Source organism: Acinonyx jubatus, chromosome C1, assembly GCF_027475565.1.
Source record: "Acinonyx jubatus isolate Ajub_Pintada_27869175 chromosome C1, VMU_Ajub_asm_v1.0, whole genome shotgun sequence".
NCBI classification, from domain to species: domain Eukaryota; kingdom Metazoa; phylum Chordata; class Mammalia; order Carnivora; family Felidae; genus Acinonyx; species Acinonyx jubatus.
Genome location: NC_069381.1, coordinates 126,945,949 through 126,969,116, shown reverse-complemented (window position 1 = coordinate 126,969,116; position 23,168 = coordinate 126,945,949). Strand labels below are relative to the sequence as shown.

General features: G+C 37.6%; 1 protein-coding gene across 10 annotated transcripts in view; it reads right to left on the bottom strand.

The window, feature by feature from the left end:
• Window positions 1-23,168, bottom strand: part of THSD7B (thrombospondin type 1 domain containing 7B) — a 1,235,876-nt gene that overhangs the window by 6,946 nt on the left and 1,205,762 nt on the right. For 9 of the 10 annotated variants that reach the window (XM_053214974.1, XM_053214976.1, XM_053214972.1 and 6 more), the window contains 7 exons: window positions 16,836-16,981; window positions 11,594-11,753; window positions 10,402-10,575; window positions 10,206-10,301; window positions 7,463-7,545; window positions 5,216-5,408; window positions 2,043-2,130 (listed from right to left, as the gene is read on the bottom strand). In XM_053214974.1, coding sequence (XP_053070949.1) covers window positions 2,043-2,130; window positions 5,216-5,408; window positions 7,463-7,545; window positions 10,206-10,301; window positions 10,402-10,575; window positions 11,594-11,753; window positions 16,836-16,981 — 940 coding nt within the window. The remainder of the gene's footprint in view (window positions 1-2,042; window positions 2,131-5,215; window positions 5,409-7,462; window positions 7,546-10,205; window positions 10,302-10,401; window positions 10,576-11,593; window positions 11,754-16,835; window positions 16,982-23,168) is intronic. The other variant, XM_053214981.1, reaches the window with a different exon arrangement.

The following is a 23,168-nucleotide window of genomic DNA, read 5'->3' as shown; positions in this document are numbered from 1 at the left end:
ATTGTGCTATACCTAGTAGGAGGTGATTAAGGCCAAGCATTGAAGATGAAACAAATAGATGTACAAAATACTGTACATAAATATTTATGTAATTTGGTCACTAAAATGTAAGGGGGATTATATTGATCTTTAAAAAATTCTCTAGAAAACTGTTTCCAGAATTCAGTGATGTACCTAATTAATCCCCAGAGCTTAGGGTCATTCAGAAAGCCTCAATAAATATTTATTCCTGAAGGAATGGAGAAATGCAAAAAGGCAAATTTAATGACTTAGTGTTGATTTTCAGTCTCTTAGATATTCCAGGAAAGCGGGAACGATAGGATTTGGAATTAACAACTAGAACACATCCCAGCTTTTACAGAACAGATTTTCTGATTCTCTTACACTGTGTTGGGTCATTACTTTCAGAGGAGCTTCTCATCTGTCAAACCTTCATGTCCTTTGTTACAATATAAGACCTTTTCCTCCCTTTCTAATCTTTTCTAGTGATGAATGCATCCTATCACTCTGAACCTCATATAAGGCTTTCAACTTCACACTTGTTCATTAAGACACCATCTAGGAAAACATACAAAATTTATCAATTGAGACATAAAAATTGGTCAAATCATTTGATTATAGGTTGAAGGACTAACCGAAGGTGTTACTTTTTACTACAGCACTATGGACACATTAGTTGGATAGAAATCCAATTTCTAGAGATTCAATTTGTAGCACTATAGGCGGCAGAAAGAATTAAAGTCATCTTATTTTCTTCACTAACTTTCACTGATCCAGAGCAAAGATTTAAAAACCTGTGTAACCTTGGAAACAGAATTTGAGACTAAATATACAATGGTTGGATTTGAATCGAGATTAAAACTTGGGTAAAAATTCTCAAGGAAATAGTTTAATAGATGATGAATATAAATATCTCAATTTGGAGAAAAAAGCAAGGTAACATTTGATCTCATGAAAATAAAAAGATCCTTTGGAAATTTTGCTTTGGAAGCTCATAAAATATTGTCAATACACTTGAAAACATTCAAATGTATTTACATCTGTCTGGTCTCAATAACAACTCATCAACTAAATTTTCAGGAACAAGTCACTTAGAAAATGGGGTTCCTGAAATTGGCTGTCAAATTTTCTCTACTATCTGGTTAATGTGGATAAAACCTGGCCTGTACTTAAAATGTACTAAAGGGGCACCTGGGTGGCTCAGTTGGTTAAGTGTCCGACTTGGGCTCAGGTCATGATTTCGCAGTTCATGAGTTCTAGCCCTGTGTCGGGCTTTTTGCTGACAGCTCAGAGCCTGGAGCCTGTTTTGGATTCTGTGTTTCCCTCTGTCTCTGCCCCTCCCCCACTCACACTCTGTGTCTTTCTCTCAAAAATAAAGGTTAAAAATAAAAAACAAAAGTAAAATGTACTAAACAGGCTGATTGAACCCACTGGTCAAGATAGGTCATATTAGAAATATCTGGAGTAATGACTCTTAGCCTTGGCTGCATTTTAGAATTACCTGGAGTGCTTTTAAACATCCAGATGACCTGGCCACGTGCAAGATTAATTAAGTCAGAATCTCTGAGGCTGCAACCAAGTATCAATTCCCAGGAGGTGCCAAGAGATGCCAACGTACAGTCAACACTGAAAGGTAGTCTAAATCAGGGGCGCCTGGGTGGCTCAGTCGGTTGGGTGTCTGACTTCAGCTCAGATCATGATCTTGCTGTCTGTGAGTTCGAGCCCCATGTTGGGTTCTGTGCTGACAGCTCAGAGCCTGGAGCCTGCTTCAGATTTTGTGTCTCCCTCTCTCTGCCTCTCAAAAATTAAAAATTTTTAATGTTTATTTAATCAAAAAAAGTCTAAATCAAAATACTAAAATGGAAATTTCCTTATAATGATTTACATCTTCTGATATTATTTGAAAACCAAATAAAAAAGTTATATTCTACTGTTGATAATTATTTGTGAGCTGAGTCCAATTACAATAGCCAATGGCCTTTTAGCATAATATGTCACCTATAAGAATATGGAATATAAACGTTTTGCTAGTTAGTACTTACCAAAGAAGGTAGGAAGTAAATACTAGGAAAATCATGATAAGAAAACCGCCACCTGAAATGCCATAAACCCAGATTTTTACTCGGCCATCTGTTTAAAATAGAGATTAAATAAGGTTAGCATGCAAAAGAATTCAGACTATTTTAATTTTGTATGTTTATATAGTCTCATACATGTAACACAAAAGTATCACAATACATTTTGACAACATAAACAGAACCAAAAAAATTACGAGGCAATCCTACATGCAAAGAAAATTACTCTCACCACTTTTGGGGACTTTGCTTCTTGAATGATGTTGAATGAACAAAAACTATATGCCCAAATAAGCTAATGATAAATTCACCAAATTATGTCAAATTATAACCATACATGTGAATATTTGCTTATTATTTTGATGCCATATCTGCTACAGTTAAGAAAAATAGAACCCAATAGTCTGATCTATTTTGTGATTTTTAATATGTATAACTTGAGTGTATATATGTTTTTCTATTTTCTGCTTATGTGAGCATGGTTAACTGGTCTGAGAGAGATGCCTGAGCATCCCCAAAGAACTGCATTCCTTTCTGAAAGATAGATGCACACAGAAGATTCATTATACTACGTGAATGTAATTAACTGCAGGTCCAAAAAACTTATTGGCATCTTACTGGAAAGGCTTCTATGGGATGAACAACTATCAAAATCTATTGTAAACAACAACTGTTTGGAATAAAATCACAATTACGTTCAATTATATTATCACTACCCATTACAGTTTTTGCTTATAAGACACTTTAAAGCCTCAGTCAGGTTTTTAGAATGAGGTTTCAATGTAGTAATGATATTTTTCTATGGTCATAAAACTTTTAACAAAGCTTTGATTCAGATCTCTTTGAAACACTAATGATGCAATCCCCTATTCTGTGTTTTTTACATTGGAAGAAAGAAAAAAAAAAAAGTCTTCCCTGAGTGATAAAGTACCTTTCATCTTTTTACTCCTAAACCTCCTAGAACTGAAGTACTGGGAGGGTCCAGTACTTTTAAATCCCCAGTGTAGAAGGATGTGGTCCATGTTACTTAAAAAAAGAATATAACTTTTTATAATAATATAATGGATAGGATCAAACTTCAAACTATTGAAAAAAGATATGTAGTGAAAAATAAGTCTCCCTGATGCTCTCTCTCAATTCCCAACCCAGCAGCGACCAGTTATCTGTTTCTTTGTGAATCATTTTAGTTTCCTTTGTATATGCAAATATAGCAGCAGAGCATGCATGCAGTTTTCCATGCTAGATCTTAAAAGCAGGTCTCATTCTCTTTAATAGGAGATGTATAAGTGTATTATATTTTGTTTTTCCATATTCTGCTTATCAACATTTAGGTTATTTCCATTCTTTTTCTTTTTTTTGTTGTTGTTAATGTTTATTATTTTTGAGAGAGAGGGAGACAGAATCCGAAACAGGCTCCAGGCTCTGAGCTGTGAGCACAGAGCCTGATGCAGGGCTAGAACCCACAAACCATGAGACCATGGCCTGAGCCAAAGTCGGCCGCTTAACCAACTGGGCCACCCAGGCACCCCTCCACTCATCTTTTTATACAACAAGCATTCATAACAAATATTATTTAGTAAACATATATATAGTTGTATGATGGGTTCCTAGCAAAGAACTCTTAGGTCAAACTGTATGACACATATTGCCTAAACGACTTTCTTGAGGTTGCTCCAACTTACACTATCAAGAGAAAAACAGAGACACACAGATGGATGTTGACATACATGCTATTACTGATATTTTAATTAGCTCCCAAAGGCTAAGGACCCCACGTGTGGATTTGAGCATTCATTTCTCTAGAACCTCACCCTAATTCTCTTCCTGAAGTAGGGTGTTCAGGCAATGGGTGAGCCTGGCTACATTTTATATCCTGCTTCCTTCAAATTTAAAGCTACTGCTAATTCAGTCACAAAATGAATGAAATGTTTTTAAAACCTATAGCATGCCCAGACATACAGGGAGATCAAAAATGAATAAGATACTGTGGTCATCCTGAATAGTGGGTTGAAGAGTGTACATCTGATTTCTCCTACTAGATCTAGTTTCTGTTTTTTTGTTCACTTAAGCACGTCGTTGAGGCACTTTTGATATGCAGGTACCTAGATTCTGTGGGGGAAATTCCCAGGGTATATTTTGCTTGAGCTTTGCCTGCCTCTTTCTTCTCCATGCCCTGTTAGGCCACTTTGCTTAGTCATTAGTAGCATTTTGTTTCCTAGGAAAGGTATGTATGATAAGCACCAAGAATCATGCTTTTGTTTTCTGCATACTTCATAAGTGGGGAGCTGAAACAAATGCTATCTATGAAAGGCCTTACTGACCTGCCTTTCAAATATTACTATCACTTACTGGTGGTATGATCTTGGTCAAATTCATTTTCATTGTTTCAGACTCCGAATCTCAAAAATGGGGGATGATAGCATCTCATTAGGTTTTTGCAATTTCATGAGATCGTTCACTCCGTATAACCAGCACAGAATGATAGGGTACACAGAAAGCGTCGAATAAATGTTCGTTCCTATCCTGAATCACCACCAATTCCTAAGCCCTGCAGGTCCAGCATGGTGGTAGAACAACAATCCTGTAAGGCAGGTGCTTATGGACCTGTGTATTCACTTATAAAATCAATTAAAAGACACTACGCTGAATCACAAAACGGGTACATTCTGAGCCATGATGCCAAGGTATGTCTGTGAAATTAAGGCTCTTTACTACTCCACTAGTGTTACTTAAACTAGATAGGGTCCCTAGACATTTCCTAAAGTATCTACACATTCTTGATCTATGGCAACTTTTGCTTTTAATTTGAATTATATACAGAAAACTCCAGTTAAAAGGCATTCTCTCTTGCAGAGATAACTTACAATTGAAAGATAATTTTAAATGTTAATATTTTGAGAACTTAATTCAGTATCTTTTACACTGGGGTTGAAACAGATTTATCTTAAACCATCCATGAGAACATTTTACATTTAAAGAGACTACATCTTATATAGCACTCAAAGTTAAGAAACCTTGAATTTGACCACATCACCTCTTCAGTCTCTTCCTTCCCTCCATTCTTTCTGTCATAAGCAGTGGTTACAACATGAACCCCACCCCCAGGTGAAAAATGTGTATTTCTTACGTCTTAAATGTACCTGGATCAAGGGGTTGAAGTGACCATCCTTTAAAAATATCATGTATTTTTGAATTCACGGGTCTGTTTTTCCCAGCAAGGTTTTTCACATCAGCTTTTTTATCCTCTGAGCCTGGTACTTTCATGCAGTAATCCAAGAAACCATTTGATCTCATTATCTCTGTATAGCCCTTTTCACAGCCACAGACGCCACCCTATGGAATACAGAATAGTTTTACGGTTACACAGTGATGAAAAAGAAGAATTTAAATGTTGGAATCACTTAATATGTGCATGATATGTTATGGCAGTTTGGGGTTTTTCAGCAACAGAGTTGCCAAAGAGATGAAAAGCCAAACAGTTCATCTTTCTGAATTCCAAAGTCAACCCTTGAATACAGCATCAGATTTTTCTGCAGGTTTACAATTCTTACGCCTCCCCTATAAGAAATCACAACAGACGGCATTGATTCCATCCTTTTTTCTCTCTCACAGAGATATTTGAGGCACACTTAATCAAATTATCTTCCACTCTTCCCCCAACTCTTTCAGATTCCTGCCCACTCACTCAAACCTGCTGCCCTTGATGTTGAGAAGTAAAGCAACACAGATTATCTACTTTGTGCTGTTTGATGTCTGTTGCTGCACCAGCTGCTGAATGCTGCTCGTCCCTTGTACCCTTGATCACTAACTAGTCTGAACTACCTTTCTGCTTGGAAGCTTGGTTCTGCACTCAAGGAGAGCAGCCTAAGTAGAGAGAAAAAAAAAAAAAAAAAAAAAGACTTCACCAGATGCCCCATATGCTTCCTTGTAGTAACCTGAGTGTCACAATACATCACATTCCTAGTCGGCACCATGTCAATGTGTTCTTCATATTTGTGAATTTCTGGTCATTTTCATATACAATAAATCTCTTCAAGATGCTGGCTATGATGAGGCATAACGAACAAGGATTTTGTTCTGTCTCTAGGAGTGAAACTGAAAATAATTGTTCTTCCCTCTTCCCTCAAATAAAAAGACGATAGAGAATAGAACAAGTTAAGCATAAAATTATGAATCTATATGACTTTGCTGTTAGAGCTCCTCACCTGAAACTGTTGACGTGGCATTATTTGAACAGGCCCCTGGCCTCACATAGCCACTCAGGTCTGGGTGATTCAGAAGGATGGACATATCTGGGTCATCAATTGTTAACTGAACACATGATTTTAAGGAGCAATAGACACTCCAACTAAAGAGGGCACCTCAATCTTGTACAAAAGGCCAAGATCAGAAAAGTATGGTAGAATTAATCACTGCCCATTGTTTAGTGAACAGGCAGCATTCTTATCATAATGACAATTATTACAACATTTCGTTTGAAGATATTACATGGTGTTCAATGGAGAGAACTAGTTATGACAATTGAGGTAATCTCAATTAGTCTAAGTAAAAAGTTGTAACCAATCACATATGCCAAAGGTTCAATGTAAAAGGTATTTGTTTTATTAAAGAGGGTATCCAGATAGTTGGTGGAAAGCCACAACTTCTATTTTGCAAATCTCATTAGCATATGAAGTTGTTGCTGACCCCTTTTCTCCTCTGTAAGCGTAGGTATTTGCTTTTCTGTGGTAAAGAATTAACCTACTTTAAAAGTAAAAGATCCATAAAATAGGATTGAGTGCTTGAATTATTTTTAACCAGATCATTTTTGGGAAAGAACACATAATAAGAAGAAAACTATTTCTTTAGGGAACATGACATAACTTTATATATGCACTGCACACTGTGAGTGCCATTGATCAGAAAACAGAATACATTGCACATTTTGCATTAATTCCTGAGGAGTAAACGGGAGAAGAAGAGAGGGAAAGATTTCTGCTTTAAAAAAAAGTGTGCAGGTGCACATACATTCTTCATAGGCAAACATTCAACTTTTATTAAATAATTAGCAAATATAAACATTTATATCCTTCGAAATAGTTTGGCTAGATGAAAGTTTAAGAAATAAAGAATAAATCCACGAAGAACATTTATCGGTAAGCAGAGATAATATAAACTAGACATCTGAAAGGTAGATTTGGCTATAGAGTTACAGAAAAAGACTGTTCTCCATAAGACATGGCCCTACAAAGAAAAATCCTTAATACCTGCATTTATTCCTGCAAACTCCTCTAGATGGTACCGTGAGCACACGGAACTGCTGCTGGGGCTGGAGCCCCCTGGAAAACACCCAAGAGCATATGCATAAGACAGCAATTAACTGTAGAAGGCTCCCGCACCGGACTCACCTGCGTACAGTAGGAGAAAGGTTTCCTGCAGGCTGGATTACACTGCCGAATGGCAGCGGGACGGGCCTGAGGGGAGCAGCCTCCTACAAAAAAACAAAAAACCCACCATCACTTGTGGACTTTGCTATGGTAAACATTAATTTTTTTTTCCTCTTTCCTCTCTGGCAATGGCCACACTATAACAGTATTTTTTTTTATATCCATTTGCTTGACATATGGTCCAGCCGTATTTTATAGATTACTCCAGGAAGAATTGTTCAAGAGGGGAGGCTCTGCTAACAAGATGGTCACAGTAGTTTTTACACCTGCTCATTGGCATTGTCATTCTATCATACAGCTCTGCTTGAGGGTAACATCTGCGTGCAGGGATCAGGAAAAGAACTGATGAAATTTCAATGTAAGTTCTGGAGCAGAAAATAGATCTGCTCAAAGACTCATTCTATGTATATTTTTCTCCTGCTCCTGAATACCCTAACTAGGCAATAAGCCAACTGGCAACAACCAAATGTGAAAAGAATGCCACTGATGGATTCATGGACGACAATAGCAAACACTTTGGTAACAGTTTTAAATGTATCTCAACTGGCGCGCACACACACACACACGATCATAAAAATGAAGCTTTACACATTTTTAAAAGCAAATGTATAAGCTCCAGGAGAGGCAGTCATACATATGACACAGTACTTACAGGTGTTCATTAAATATTTTTGAGTAAATGGATGGAATAATGTCCCTACAATCTGAAAATCATTTACATATTAGTCATGCCTTTCTAGATTCAAGGTACTAAGCTAAGAATTTGACATATTATGAGCGCAGTATTTAAATTGTATTTATATAATACTGGTTTCATTTAGAGATTCTAGATTTTGCTTGTCACCCAATTATAGTACATGAATGGGTAGCTGGCGAAAAGCTTTCAGCCAAAGGTGGTATAGAAAACAGATCTATGTTTTCCCTGGGAATGATGCGGCTACATTCCCACTGTTACTGTTCCCACAGGGGGGAAAAAAACCCAAAACCAAAAAAATTCTACAATCCAGAATTAGTACCTATGGGTGAAATGGATAATCTGGGCATTAGTGGCAATAACCACATGGACCTATTGCTACCAATAGTGGTTGGAGGACTGTTTACACTCTTTAAACCAGTGATCTCCAAAGAGTAGTGTCTGCACCCCAGGAGTATCAAATCTCTAGGGAATTGGGAAGAAAATTCAAGACTTTGTAGAGTTCATACAATGTTTAAAGTTAAAAAATATTAAGCTCTAATACTTAACAGCTGATACTCGTAACCTGAGCTGCTCATTGGATGGCCCTATGTTGTCCACCATGCACCAAATACTAGGTGCAGAGAATTTGATAGTGTAACCCTCACCAGTTAACTCTCAGCATGCTGCAGAGGATGCTACTTTCTGTGTTCCTGGTTAAGTAGATTTACAGTGTATTTAGTTTCGACAATAACTTACAGAATGGGCAAGTAGCTTAAAATTATTGTAGGTATAAGCAATGGATTAAAGGGACTACACAATGCCAAAATAGGCAAACAGGACAAAGGCAGAGGTGATGATTCTTCAATTCCTACAGAAGAACAGAACTTCTCTCACTGGTTCAATAAGCTCTGTCAGCCACAGGAGCAGTAAAAACAATGACAATTTTCTCTGATAAGCCATTAAAAAAACTCAAAATTGAGATCGTTTGTACATTCAAATGATATCCACTGTCATGAATGAGGAAGCCTTTTCTCAGTGTATATTTAGATATTAAATAATAATGACTAGCAAAATATCCAAAACCAAGTTTCTAGTGCGTGACACGGAGATCTATAACCTAGAGCAAAAAGTTTTTTGCACCATTAACAAATATATTTTATCTTTATCCACTCTTTTAATTTCAACTTTTGTATGTGTCTCATAAAATGTTAGGATAGCAGTGCAAGAATAGGATATGTTGAGAGATGTCCTCAAAAACTTTTTACTGAGAAGATAACATGATTTAAAACTTTACAGACCAGTGTTTTAAACCCTTTTTTTAGCCTTTGTCTCAGAACATGCTATTTAAGGAAATTTTATAGTGTGCCTTGTCATATATATTACTGGTCTTCAAATAGAATTGTTTGCATTCTAAGATGCAAAGTTTTATTACTCAGCCATAAGAATGAGATCTTGTCATTTGCAACCACATGGACAGACGTGGAGGGTATTATGCTAAGTGAAATAAGCCAGACAGGAAAAGACAAATACCCTCTTATTTCACTTTATATAAAATCTAAAAAACAAATGAACAAACAACAACAATAAAGAAAGAACCAGACTTATAAATACAGAGAACAAACTGGTAGTTGCCAAAGGTCAAGGAGGGGGACAGTGTTGGGTGAAATGGGTGAAGAGGATTAAGTAGTACAAATTTCTAGTTATAAAATAAGTCACGGGGAAGCAAAATGCAGCATAGGGAATGTAGTCAATAATATCATAATATTCTTATGGTGGGCATTTCGTAATGTATATAATTGTTGGGTCACTATGTTGTACACCCAAAGTTAATTTAACATTATATGCCAAGTATATATACCTCAACTCAAAATTTAAAACAAAATAAGGTTTCATGACAATTTGCTATGAAGATCATCGAAGGTCAACTGCCCAGTCTTCTCTTGCTTATAATGTGTAAGCTAATTCTTCTCACAAACACCAACACTCAGATCTTTTTGAAGTGCCCACACAAATCTTAGGCAGGAATACCTGTGACATTAATGCCATCTGAACGTTGGCACCATACAGTTCGTTCATTATTGTTCCAAAGACTTGCTTTCCATGTGTAGTGATAACATTTGCCTCCTGCAAGTAAATATGATAACAGCGGTTCTATTACACCTCACATACAAATAGAACAAGTGTTGCTCAATCAAGGCTGAGAACTGAAAAGTGCTCTTGGTACCTGTACAAGGGCGTGTTTCTAGAACCTGCTGGGGGCAGCTGTCTTGGTTCTCAAAAGACTGAACTATAAATGTCCTTGACCTAGATTGGCGGCCCATTGTCTCAAAGCTTCTTCCATTGATGCAGGTTAATTCACACGTGCTCCACTCTGACCATTCCGCTAAGTGGCAGTCTCCTGGATGATTGTGCAGTACAGAGCAAGGAAAATAACATGAACACTGGCACTTGGAAACATGGACAGGGTTCACAGTGAGATTTGTGGTGATGGCACAGTGATACAGGCAGGTTCTAGGTACTGTACATTCCACCTTGACCAATTTCCCACTTAGAATACACTGAGAATAATAATTTATGGTTTAATCTAGTTTAGCAAGAAAGTACTGAAAACTAGATTACTAGGATTTGAAATGAAGTAGTGGCAGTTTTATGTAGATAACACTATGTGTCTTCTAGTGATAATAAACTTTTTAAAAGGGAGATGTAAAGATGATAGTAATTCAGTTTTCAAGGAGCAGCATTAACATTATAAAATAGACATCCACAGAAACTATATAAAGGTAACAATTTGGTCTCTGAAGTGGAGTATTTTTGAGTCTAAAGAATATATAATAATCTAAACATACACATTTGTAAGTATATATATGTGCATATGTATGTATTTACATGTGTGGATATATTCAGGCACCTTAAACTTATGCCATACAAGCTAGGTTGGTTATTAAGATTAAAATCAACTCATGCGTATTATGTATCTAACAACGACCTTCACATTTTTAGAATGCTTTTATGAATCTATAGCATTACTTGCTCCTACCACCCCACCATTCATGGGGTCATCAAAGATCCAGTCAGCATGTTTTGAGTGATGGCCAATGCTGTCAGGTTAGGCATTATTAACACATTTTCTAGATGTAGCAAACTTAGGTTCAAAGCACTAGACTCTATGTCTCTGGTAAACACCAGTGATGTGACGAAGATTTTAACTTAGTTCTTAAATTTCCAACTCCAGTGCTTTTTGGCCCCTTACCTACTCTGCCTCCATTGAAGCTGTAAGGATATTATAAAGTGATAACTTTATTGCATTTTTATTGTGGCTAATATGAAATTTCAACTTTAATTAGACGTTCTCCAAAAAAAAAAAAAAAAAAAAAAATCACCAGGGAAGTCCCTCCCAATCATTTAAAATCGCATACCTGGGCAAGGCACAGAACATGGCTGTTTCAGGATGGTGTCTTGAAAGGGCATTTCTCCACACAGTGCCTCGTCCACACTTACAGCTGAGTGAGAGACTGAACCATTGTGGACCACACAGGAAAAGCTGCGGATCTGGACTCCTTCACCACAGTCTCCACCCTAAGAAAGGAAAGGATGCTGTTACAACTACCCAATTAGCATCTCACAGTATTTTTGGCTCCTGCCACCTCTTGCCCAAGAAAATCCACAGCTTCCTCCTCTTGGGAGTTATCTTTCAATTGTTGACAATAAAGTATCACTAAGTAATCCTCCTAGAGCTGAAAGAGAAGCTAAAGTAGAAATGCAAATTTATTCCATGGAATGTATGTACTCAGACTCTGATGATTCATTTTGGAACTCAGCCAGGATTGAAAAAGAAAAAAAAAAAACATAAAAAATTTGTCTAGGTGTATGTATTAAAATAACCTAATCCATAATCACTCCCCAAGAGAGTATGTACAGCCATAGGGCATACATTTCTCTTTTACTTTGCTGGTTTTCCTTTTGTAGGGAATTCAGTACTTTCTCATATGGATTAGGTTGGAGTTCTCAATAAAACACTGATTTTCTCTCTTGCTACATGAAGTTGTTTTCCCAGCATGCCTTCTGTGTTAAATAATGTTCTTTGAAGATATTTAATACAAGTCACACTCAGATTTTTTGGGCAATTAGAAAAAAATTTTGTGCAATGTCTCACAGAAACAGAAGCTTAGAACTAGAAAGCTCTTTGTGGTTATTTGACCTAACCATCTGCCTGATGAAAAGTTTCCTACTATAACATTTTTGGCAGATACTCATCAGTATTTTCACCTCAGTTTTTGTCAAGTGCTCATACTTCAAAAGGAAGTCCACTGGATATTTGGATAACTCTAGACAGTAGCTCTGTTTTTCCATAAATAGCTTAGAAAACAAAGCCTAAGGCAAAGCTTCTATGCTAAGGAGGTGAGATCCTAGGATGGCAGAGAGTAAAGAACTAGAGCAGGAACAGAGGGAAAGCAAATAAAAGGTAGTATGTTACCAAGCTGGCCTCAACTTCACAAGTAAACACAGCTGGTTTCTTGGTCACCCATATCTTCCAAACAGGCCATGTGGTAACATGCCTCAATACCATCCAAGATGGGGGAGGGAAGCAATCCCAGGCAGTATTAACTCCCCTAAACTTCCAAGGTGTGTTGCTCAATTTCCAAAAAATCCAGAAGTCAGTGTAAGAGCTGGAGTATTCATGACTCCTGCTCATGTGGTGGGAGAGGTGGAGAGAGAAAAAGCTAGAGAGAGAGCTCCCACCTCTGCACCTCTGTTACTGCAGTCAGGGATACCACATGCTATAATCCACTAACCCGTTATTAGGTGACAATGTGAAAACTGCTTTGCACTGGGAAACTGGGGTTCATGTTCTTTTTATGCCCTGCCCCCTGCAGGGGCCAGAAACGGCCTTTCTTAGGCTTTGGAGCTTTTGTGGACTTTTGTGGCAGAAGCAAAGGAGGATGAGGTGGTCAGCTAAAGTAGTCATGACAGTGTGCCAGGGCATGGAACGGGTCTGGGGACTGGAAGGCCAGCTGAGAACCAATCAGGTCAAGGCCCTGTGGCAGCAACTGCTGAATGCCAAGGGCAGGTCGTGGACAGACTGCTAGAGGTACACAATGTTACAGAGTGGCTGTTGAGAAAAATTCTTGACATAACAAGAAAGTTATGATTTAAAGACATACTGTCGAGAAAGAAAAGGTACAACTTAGGGGAGGTCCAAGTTGTAGCCATTTAAAGCTTAAAAACCTGAATAGGCACATAAATTGGGGAGTATCCCCTTTGCTTCTAGAGATTTTTTTCACAAGGATTAACAATTGTTTAAGATGGCAATTCACACAACTGATTTATCAATACTTCATAATTGCTATAATAATTTTTGTGGCTATTGTGAAGCTTTCAAATAAATGCACCCTAATTTTGACCTGAGTGCATTTTTTGGGAGATAAGCAGAGGTTCAAAGTCCAGACACAGTAGATTCATTTAAGGCAAATCCTCTAATAAGTGTTTACTCTCTAAAGTGGAAAATAACTAGTGTAAGTTGAATTTCTTTTTGGGGAGAGGGTTCTCTTTTATAAGTTATCATTCTGGATGATGGATCCATTGCAGAATTGTCTAAGCTGTATGTTTTGCTATAGAGTACTTGGAAAGAAGATTCTGAAGACTTGGCAGTGTATGAAATTTGCCTTCTGAAACCTCAGGTAACAGAAGATGCAGTTGATTAGAGTTTTGTTTGACATTCCAGGAGATGGGAGTGTGAAGAAGTGACAGGAAACAAGTCTACATCAGGGATCCCTTTAAAAACCAAGACAAACAAGAATGTGTTCCATATTCAACCTTAATCTCCTATATCTTTGACAACAGCAGCCGTAAGATGAAGAGAAATCAGCATTAGAATGATAATTGCATTCATAAGGCAAGCATTCACTCACTGTCATTCATGAAGCTTTCCACACTAAGGGACTGAAAGTAGACCCAGGCTTCTTTGAGCAAGAATATCAACAAGTGAGGATTCTCTCGCTGACCCTCCACTGTCCGCATCATTGATGGATGTTTTGTATACTCTCCAGATGTGGAGAGGCAGATGGTGATAATAATCATAATCATAGTCTTAATCAAAATTATAATAGCAACTACAATTTATTGAGCTCTTAATTTATGTCAGGTACCAAGGTATGCACTGTATATAAACTCTCTAATTCCTACCAAAAGCTCCCAGAAAAAAAACAGGTACTATTTCTACTCTCCTGATAGAGGTAAGAAAAACAGACTTGGAGAGTTTACAGATTTGGCAGAAATGGCAGAGGTAGGAACTGGCAGAACCTTGGCCAACCTTAAGCCTGTTAGACTCTGGGAGTCTGAGCCCGTACAACAGATTCATGAACATATGTGTGGATACATGTTATCAACTGAGGAATTTGGATAGAAAGAGCTAGACAACACTAAAAAATAAAATAAAATAAAAGCGAAGCCTAAGGATAAACACTTCCTTTTGCTAATCTCTTTCTATGTCAGTGGCATTTTGCTACATCCGCTGTGCCCTGTTGTAGCTTCTCTGATGGTTTGATCCATTGGATGGCAGTCAGCCACTTGGACATCACCACCACCCTCAGTGAATGAGCGCCCAACCTGTTATTTGGCAGGTAAGGGTAGCCAGGACAAGGAGAAGTGAAGCTGTGAGAGACGTGATCTGCCTTTGTGTGCAGAGGCCCACATGTATTTTAATCAGTAATTCCAAACTCTGTTTACATATACATTTAAGAAAAGGCAACCCGCTAAAGAGATACTGAATTATCTGTCTCACAAAGAGTTCACAGGCTTCAGAAAAAGCAGAAATGCAGCTTGAACTCAGGCAAAATTCAACTCATATCATCATGATTCCCTTTCTTTTTTGCCTCCTCTTTTTGTGTGGCACCTTCTTTGTTCGCGTTTGCTTCAGAGTTACTTATTTTACCTACAGGGCAGGGAAATGCAGCAAGAGTACCCGGATACACAATCTTTGAACAGTTCCAGTACTATTCCAAATTCTTAGGGAAGAAAGCTGACTGGCCCTGTTCCGGTAAGGTGCCCACCCCGGAACAATTCACTACCTAGACTTGTTTTTTGAGAGCTTTGCCTGAATTAAGTTAAACTGCAGCATTTCCTCCTGACTGGAAGTGTCAGTGAACAAGAATAACCTTGTCTAGAAAATGGAAGCATCTCTAAAATTTCTGGATACTCCTGCTACTAGGGTCTCCAGGGTCTCCAAGCCTGGGTATCTCCAAAGGATGCTACAATCCCCAACCCTCACTGGCAATTCTACAGAAAATGTTCACAACTCGCCACTCTTGCTCCTGTGGTTCTGGCAAGAACTCAGTTATGTGAGAGCAAAATGAAACAGTACATTTGGCATTTCCCCCATAATATCCCCATGGGACAAGTTGGCAGACTTGCATATTAAAAAAAAAGCTCTTTATACCTGAGGAGATCAAAAGGGAAGGTACAAAAAGAACAGTTAAGGTAGAGTAGTAGTTGTATGCCTGGCAAGACTTAGAGCATGGGGTTTTTCTCAGTCTTATACCCTTCTTTCTCTCCCCCCTAACTTTTTTCTCTATTGCCCTGCAATGGGTTCCTGAATTCTTTGAGTTTATTTTCTCTACTCTGTTAACAGTTATTACAATTATAAGGAAAACTACTCCTTCCATTTTTTATTGTGATTCCAAGCAGCATTGAAAAATTGCTTAAGATTTAGGAAAGAAGATTTTAGACTGGTAGGCAAAGTATTCAGATTCAGTAATGTTAGGTTACTATTGAATTAATGAGCATGATTATCTTATTTTCTGTAAAAAGGAGACTGAATAAATGTACCACACAATTTTGTTCCTCTGGGACTTATTAAAATACATGGGCATTTAACTTCTGCAAGATAGTAATGCTGCATGACAATGTCATCCTGACAGGAACACTAAACATCTCTATGAGAATACTCGGAAGATTTCTTAATGCTTAATCACAATTATTGTTACCTAATTAAAATGTGCTTTGGAATATGAACTGAAGGAAAAAACTAGTAAAATAAGAGAATAAAAAAAATCAATGTGCTTTTTCTTACATTAGAAACCAGAGAGAAAATGCAGTAGGAGATCTTTGCTGATCCAGCAAAAGCTCTGGGTATGTGATATATGATGATGTTGCTAGGCATTTATATTTCAGGTCAATAAAAAAGTAATCATTGAGGAAAGTGTAGTAACCTTGGTTCGTGTAATAATGTTAAAATATAACTTTCATACACTTTTGATTTTCTGCCCATATGCAAGATTTTGTCTAAGCCTAAAAGTACATCTTTAAGAAATACAGTCCACAGCAAGCTGTGCCATAGCATCAGGCTTTTGCCTAATTAAATAATACTTTGATATTTTCAATAAGCCAAGAAGATAACATGGTATTTTTGAGAATGCCCAAGAGAATGAAAGCTCCATGACCCTTTTAGAATCAGTGACTAATGAATGGCTATTTTCCTAGCGACAACACTTGGCATGAGGTTAAGTCATTTGGTTGTATTTTTGCATGTGCTCTATTGCATAAAAGTACATTGTACAGGCCCCTGGTGCTGTGAAATTTATTCCATCAGCACACAGGTTGACCAGACAGATGCTTTAGGCATACTAAGAAGATTTCTTTAAGTATCATAACATGACCTACCTCCAATTTGCATGCAGCCCAGTTGCCGAGGACCCAGCTGTAGCAGGGCGTCACTGGGCAGGTTTTCTGCTGGGTAAGCTCTGTGGGGCATGGCCGTCCTTCTCCTTGAGTTGGCATAATGATAAATCGAGTCCGGCTCATTCGACCTAAAAGGATAAGGAAGGTGTTAGCTTTTTGTTTACAGGCTGGCTTAGAAAGGGAATTAAAAGACAGAATGTTGCCTTCCATACATAAGTCTTCATTAAAATATACTGAACTTTGTCATGTCTGGCTCTCAGTTTTTCTGCTATTTTAATTTAGGTTCCTATGGGCATGCAGGGTCTATAAAGTCTGCATAATGATTAAGGTTCTGTAGTTCTGTCTGCCTTCTACTTCTTTAGTTTTTCTAACTCCAAACTATATTGTTGCCAAAATAGACTGATCCTATAAACATTGGTGGAATGTTAATTAATTCAACAAATATTTATTAAGCTCCAGTATGATCCAGGCATCCTATGTGCCAGGGATACAGTGATGAAATTGATGTAGCTTCTGCCCTTTTAGACCTTGTACTTTAGGCCAAGATTAGAAATATTAAAAATAGAGTTGCATCTTTCTTGTTAGGTTCTAAATTAGCAGGCAGGGTAAAAATTTGCACACAACCCAAATTACCTTAGAAAATTCCTTAGGAAGGTGCCACCCCAAGATCTCCAGAGTATCTCTCAATTAATTCAACATGGATAATTTTCCTACAGTTTAGAGCCAAATTCTTTTTTAACTGAGTACAAGATTAAGTTGTTGGCTTGTGTCAAGGAGGCATGATGCTTGAAAAATATGTTCAAATACTGGTATTTCATTTCATAAAAAAATAAAATTGGTTAATGGGAACAGCCAAGAAAGAGCAGGGCTCCCATGTCATTTTAAGGCCACTTATGGGCATCAGGTCATAAGTCTGTTGAAGGGGAAGAGTGGACAGAATGTAAATGTCTGTGTTTTTCTCTTGCTCTTTCCCGGACTCACTCCTGTCCTTATTCTTCTTTGTTGATGAGGTACTATTGTGTGGATAGTTATCTGTGACTATGATGTCCTTCCACTGTTGTTATAAAGTTAACGGTGTAATTGTATTTGTGATAAACAACAACAACAACAACAACAAAACCCAGGGTTCTCTGAGAGCATGTTATGGGGATATATGCCAGTCTGGGAAGGAATCAGAGAACATTTCCATGAGCAGCTGACCTTTAAGTAGAAATCTGAAGGAGTCAGCCAGACAGGATATACATAAAGTGTCTCATGCTGAAGAAAGGGCATGTGAAGAAGTCATGAGATGCAAAGTAGCAAAACCTGTCTGAAGAACTGACAGAAAGCCAAAGTGGCTGGAACAGGGGGAACCAGAAGAAGAATAGGTTGAGCCAATGCTACTAAGGCTATTTAAATGGGGTCTTTTAGTCAATGTCAAAGATTCTAGAATTATAGGTTAAGAAAAAGGGAAAACTAGGGGGTGCCTGGGTGGCTCAGTCCATAGAGCATCTGACTGTGACTTCAGCTCAGGTCCTGAGAGCCATCCAGCTTCGGGCTTCATGCTAAGCTGCTTAAGATTTTCTCTCTCTCCTCCTCCACCCCTCCCTTTCTAAAATAATAATAATAATAATAATAATAATAATAATAATAAAATGGAAAGCAAGTGATGACTTCAACACAGAATTCACTTGAAAGCCCTGGGTAGGAATAATTCTCAGATGCCCTCAAGTTTGGGGACAAGTAAGAGTGACTCACCTTTCAGTGGACTAGACCTCTTACTGGCCACCAGAATATTATTGACTTTGTAGTAAACCAATTTGCTCTGAGAAGACCTTTTGAAGAAAACCAGGAAGTTCTAATCACTGTATTCTCTATGCCTTCAGGCTTCGGCTTCTGTCCTTAACATGGTATTTCATACACATTAAGTACTAACTGAATATTTGTACAATTCATATTTTCATAAATTATCTATGTGGTATCTGAAAATGTGTGATGATATGTCAACACAATTGTTGACCAGGTACCATATACAAGGCACTATTCTAAATACTTACATAGTGAAGAATCATAACAACCCTCAAGGAAAATTCTATTATTTCCCATATTGTGGATAAGGAAAATGAGGTAGAGTTTCAGTCAGATGTCTAAGGTCAAAAAACTAGTAAGCTGCAGAACAGGATTCAAACCCAGGAAGTTTTGCTCCAGAGGTTACTGTATTAGCCCTGAGTTGAGAGAGCAAGGAGAACTACTTACCACTGCCTTTTATGCAAAAGATAAAATGAACTTTGGATGACAGTAAACCTTGAGTCAACAATAACCTGTGCTTGGTGAATAACAGAATCTACCCATTCTTCTTGGGTGCTGAGTTCCTATGGAGAATGCATTTTTGAAATGATGTTCTACCCAGCATCACTCAAATCAAGTAATACCATTTGGACATCATTTGTATGAAATGTTGTCTCTACTTGGTGAATACATTTGGTATTTTACATTAATTCTTGCTTAAATACTCTTCAGTTTTATAATAATCTTTATGTGTATTCTCTTGACCTAAATGCCTACTACCCTAAATGTCATTATAATTCCATTCTGTTCTATAAATCGTTGTAAGAATAATAACAATGCAGTGTTGCCTTTATCACAGCTAAAGAGGCTCTATTTCATTTTAACCAAATAATTTCAAATTTGTTCTTGAATTGATGACATGCAGATGGCCATTACTTTAGAACCGTTTCATTTATTTCTATTAAAGTGATATACCTTTTGCTGGGCATAGAGGTATGTGTGTGTGCGGGGGGACCTAAAGTATTCAACAGAAAAAAAAATGATACTATTACTTTCTGAAATAATCAAGTCTTAAAACCATTCATTGTAAGCACAGCCGTATGATTTCTCTGCCTTTTGTTATCCTAATGGAAAAATAATATTTTCAAACAGTGCCAGTTACTACCAAGAACATTTTAAAATCAAAGAGCATATAACAATCCTACATTTTGAAGTATACTGTCATGTTTAAATGGCGAGTATTAAAGTTCAATGAGAAAAAATATTGCTAATGAAAGCATGAGTGTGTAAAAGGTTTCTGTGGGTACTTGCTATCTTTCATTAAGTTTCTTTTTTAAGTCAGGGATTTGGGTTGTATAAATTAAATAATCAGAGAAATTGCCCCTCAAATTAGGCACTCTTTCACACATCCTGAAGTTGTAAGTATTAAATTTAGCTACATGGAATACAGACGGTATCAACAAGGAGGCCTGCCATCTCCAGTGGTGGTAGTCTAAACTTGCCTGGGATTCCAAACATCAGAATGGATGGAATATTCAATTAAGCAACATTTGTCAACACTGTTTGTTCCAAAATGAACCCTAAAATGAAACTCTTGAAGAAATGGTTTTGGTGATAGTGAATTTTCATGTGGGGGGGTGGGGAGTGAAAATGTGGCCAAATTAAAGATGTTTAAAGTTACGATGTGATATAGTATATAAGAGAAAGAGAATTTTAAAATAGTGGATGTATGGTGAAAAGAAACCTGGACTTGGCATCAAAATTCTCCAGTTGGAAACAGTTCTCTCAAATTAACAGCTTGTAAATGATGTGAGCGCATGGAAGTATTTTAACTCCTCTAAGCATGAATTTCCTCTTCTGTAAAATATACAAAAAGTCCTTATTATCTGAGGATAACTCATGCTGAGGAAAATGCCACTTAAAAATGCATCTGTTTAAATAGGAATCAAATTATTTTTAATAAATAATAAAAGTCTAAATGGGACTTTTTCTGGAACTGAAAAGTATGCAAGTAGTTTTATTTGATCTACTGTCAACTACCGTGTAGATGATGATGGCGACCCTGCAATCATTATGAGGACAAATGATAAATCAGCTACTGATACTTCTTATATAATGTGGTGATTACCCTATAAAAGGTGCATTGTTTCATGACTGGCTTTTGCAGTTTGATCATCATAATCTTTGGCTTTCACCTCACTTTTCACCAATTTTCTCAAGAACTCCAGTTTATCTTTGGTGTACGGACTATTGCATTTTGTATCCCTTTGTTCTGGCTACATACTCTGTTTTCAGCTAGAGACTGACCAACAAATACTCTGATGCAGTGACACAACATGTATCAGTGGAGAAAGGTCATTGGTTGGAGGATGGCTTCATAAATAAATGGTCAGTTCGTTCGTGAATATTTTGATATTATAAAGGGACCGGCTTCCTTCAGAACTCACAATTATGCTGATTCAGGTGAAAAATACTGAGATGATGAAGATTCCTTAGAGTCATCTCATGTTGGTTATATCAATCAAAAAATATCATATAAGCCACCTTAACAATGTATCAAAAATAGAGTAGGTGGTTGTTGAAACTTCTTTTTTTTAATCATCTGTTTTAAGAACGCCTATTTCATATCCATTCCTAGAACTGGCCCTGGCTGCTTCTACCTGTATTCTATGGGGATTATGATATGAAGTGGGTATAACTATGAAACTCCTACTAATGATTCAGCCTGGTCCCAACTCACTAAACCCCTTCCACTCTAGCTTGGATTCCTTCTGCCCTCAGAGTAAGAGTGAAGGTCGCTACTGTGCATATCTTGATGCTTCAAATCTGAAAATGGGGCAGTTTTCTTGGACACTCTATTGCACTCCTCTTGTTTGGGTTTATGTTCTTAAATAGTATTAGACATGGGACTTGGAATCTATTTGGAACCTGAATTCAATAGTAACTATAGACAGGATGCTTCATGAGCAGTACCAAGGAAATGTAGAAATAGAAATGGACTCTCTATTCATCTACTCTTCAAGCTATAAAAGAGAGAAAAGCACTGCCTTATAAAATATGTTTTCAATTTAATAAAGACCCAAATTACAGTAGGGTAAGTTTGCTAGGAATTCTCTCTGAGCCTTTTCCTCTCCTCCCTTGAGGAATTTTGGGAACTCATTAAGAGCAACAGTGAGATTGGGCCTACACTTAAATTGGCAATAATTACTTGCAACAAAGGAAAATGAATTACATGGTAAGAACTCAAGAAAAAAAAAAAAGCAAACAGGGAGGCATATGAGTTGTAACACACACATGTGCGTGCACGCGCGCGCGCACACACACACACACAGAGGCCTATATTGGAATCTGCATATAGATTTAAAGCATATGAGACCAGATTACACTCCCATTGAACTCAGCAGTCTTCAGACTTTACTCTGAGGCTCCACTGACAAAGTGGATGTGGAAAATTAAAGCAGTAAAAAGCTCTCAAAACTATTCAAATATTTCTCAATTTCTATATTCATAAAAGGAAATGGAGTCAAATGCAATGGTTCTCTGACCATACTTTCAGATACGAGGAGTCAGCCACCATGTACCTTTACAGTGGCATGCTTTAAACAACAGTTCTTCTGTGTCCCTGATACATAGTCATTGGATTAACTGAAAATTATGGTTTTGATAGCAGCTCTGGACAGTTTGACTATGACCCAGACAAACAGTGCAAAGTATGTATGTAGGGGAAAGTAGAAAAGGATATATAAGAATAATAGAGCAATAAAGAACATACCTATTTAACCTTAAATAGTTCATTAGAGTATATGAGCAATTCATATGAACCATTCATATGAACATGCCCATAAACCCTGATGCACTGTAGATGTGTAAATACAGTATTAGTGGTAAAGTCACTTTGTGCATATGCCATGTTATTTGAATATTAAGAGTGGTTTGAGGGGCGCCTGGGTGGCGCAGTCGGTTAAGCGTCCGACTTCAGCCAGGTCACGATCTCGCGGTCCGGGAGTTCGAGCCCCGCATCAGGCTCTGGGCTGATGGCTCAGAGCCTGGAGCCTGTTTCCGATTCTGTGTCTCCCTCTCTCTCTGCCCCTCCCCCGTTCATGCTCTGTCTCTCTCTGTCCCAAAAATAAATAAACGTTGAAAAAAAAATTTAAGAGTGGTTTGATTTCCACCATGGAATTATTTATTTTGAATAGGATTTGACTTTTCAAGGCATATGCACAATTGTTGGCAAGGTTGGTCTTCCAGAGCTGACAAGTAACTACAAGGGGCTGACCATGGTTGGGGCTCAATGTCGCCAATCTCAAGTTGATGGTCATCCTTTCTGATATGCACCCAACAATTAGGGTACTGAGTACAATGTTTCCATTTTTAAGTATTTCCTCCTATGGATTTATTCTTAAGGTTTTGGTGCCTGCTACCTAAGGTTAGTGTGGCTAATTCTAGCAGATGACAAAATAAATGAAAAAGAAGAAAGGGAATACTAAAAAACCTCATTAACAGCTGGTCATGCCAATCTATTAATAGCAATCATGTATGTCTCTGGCT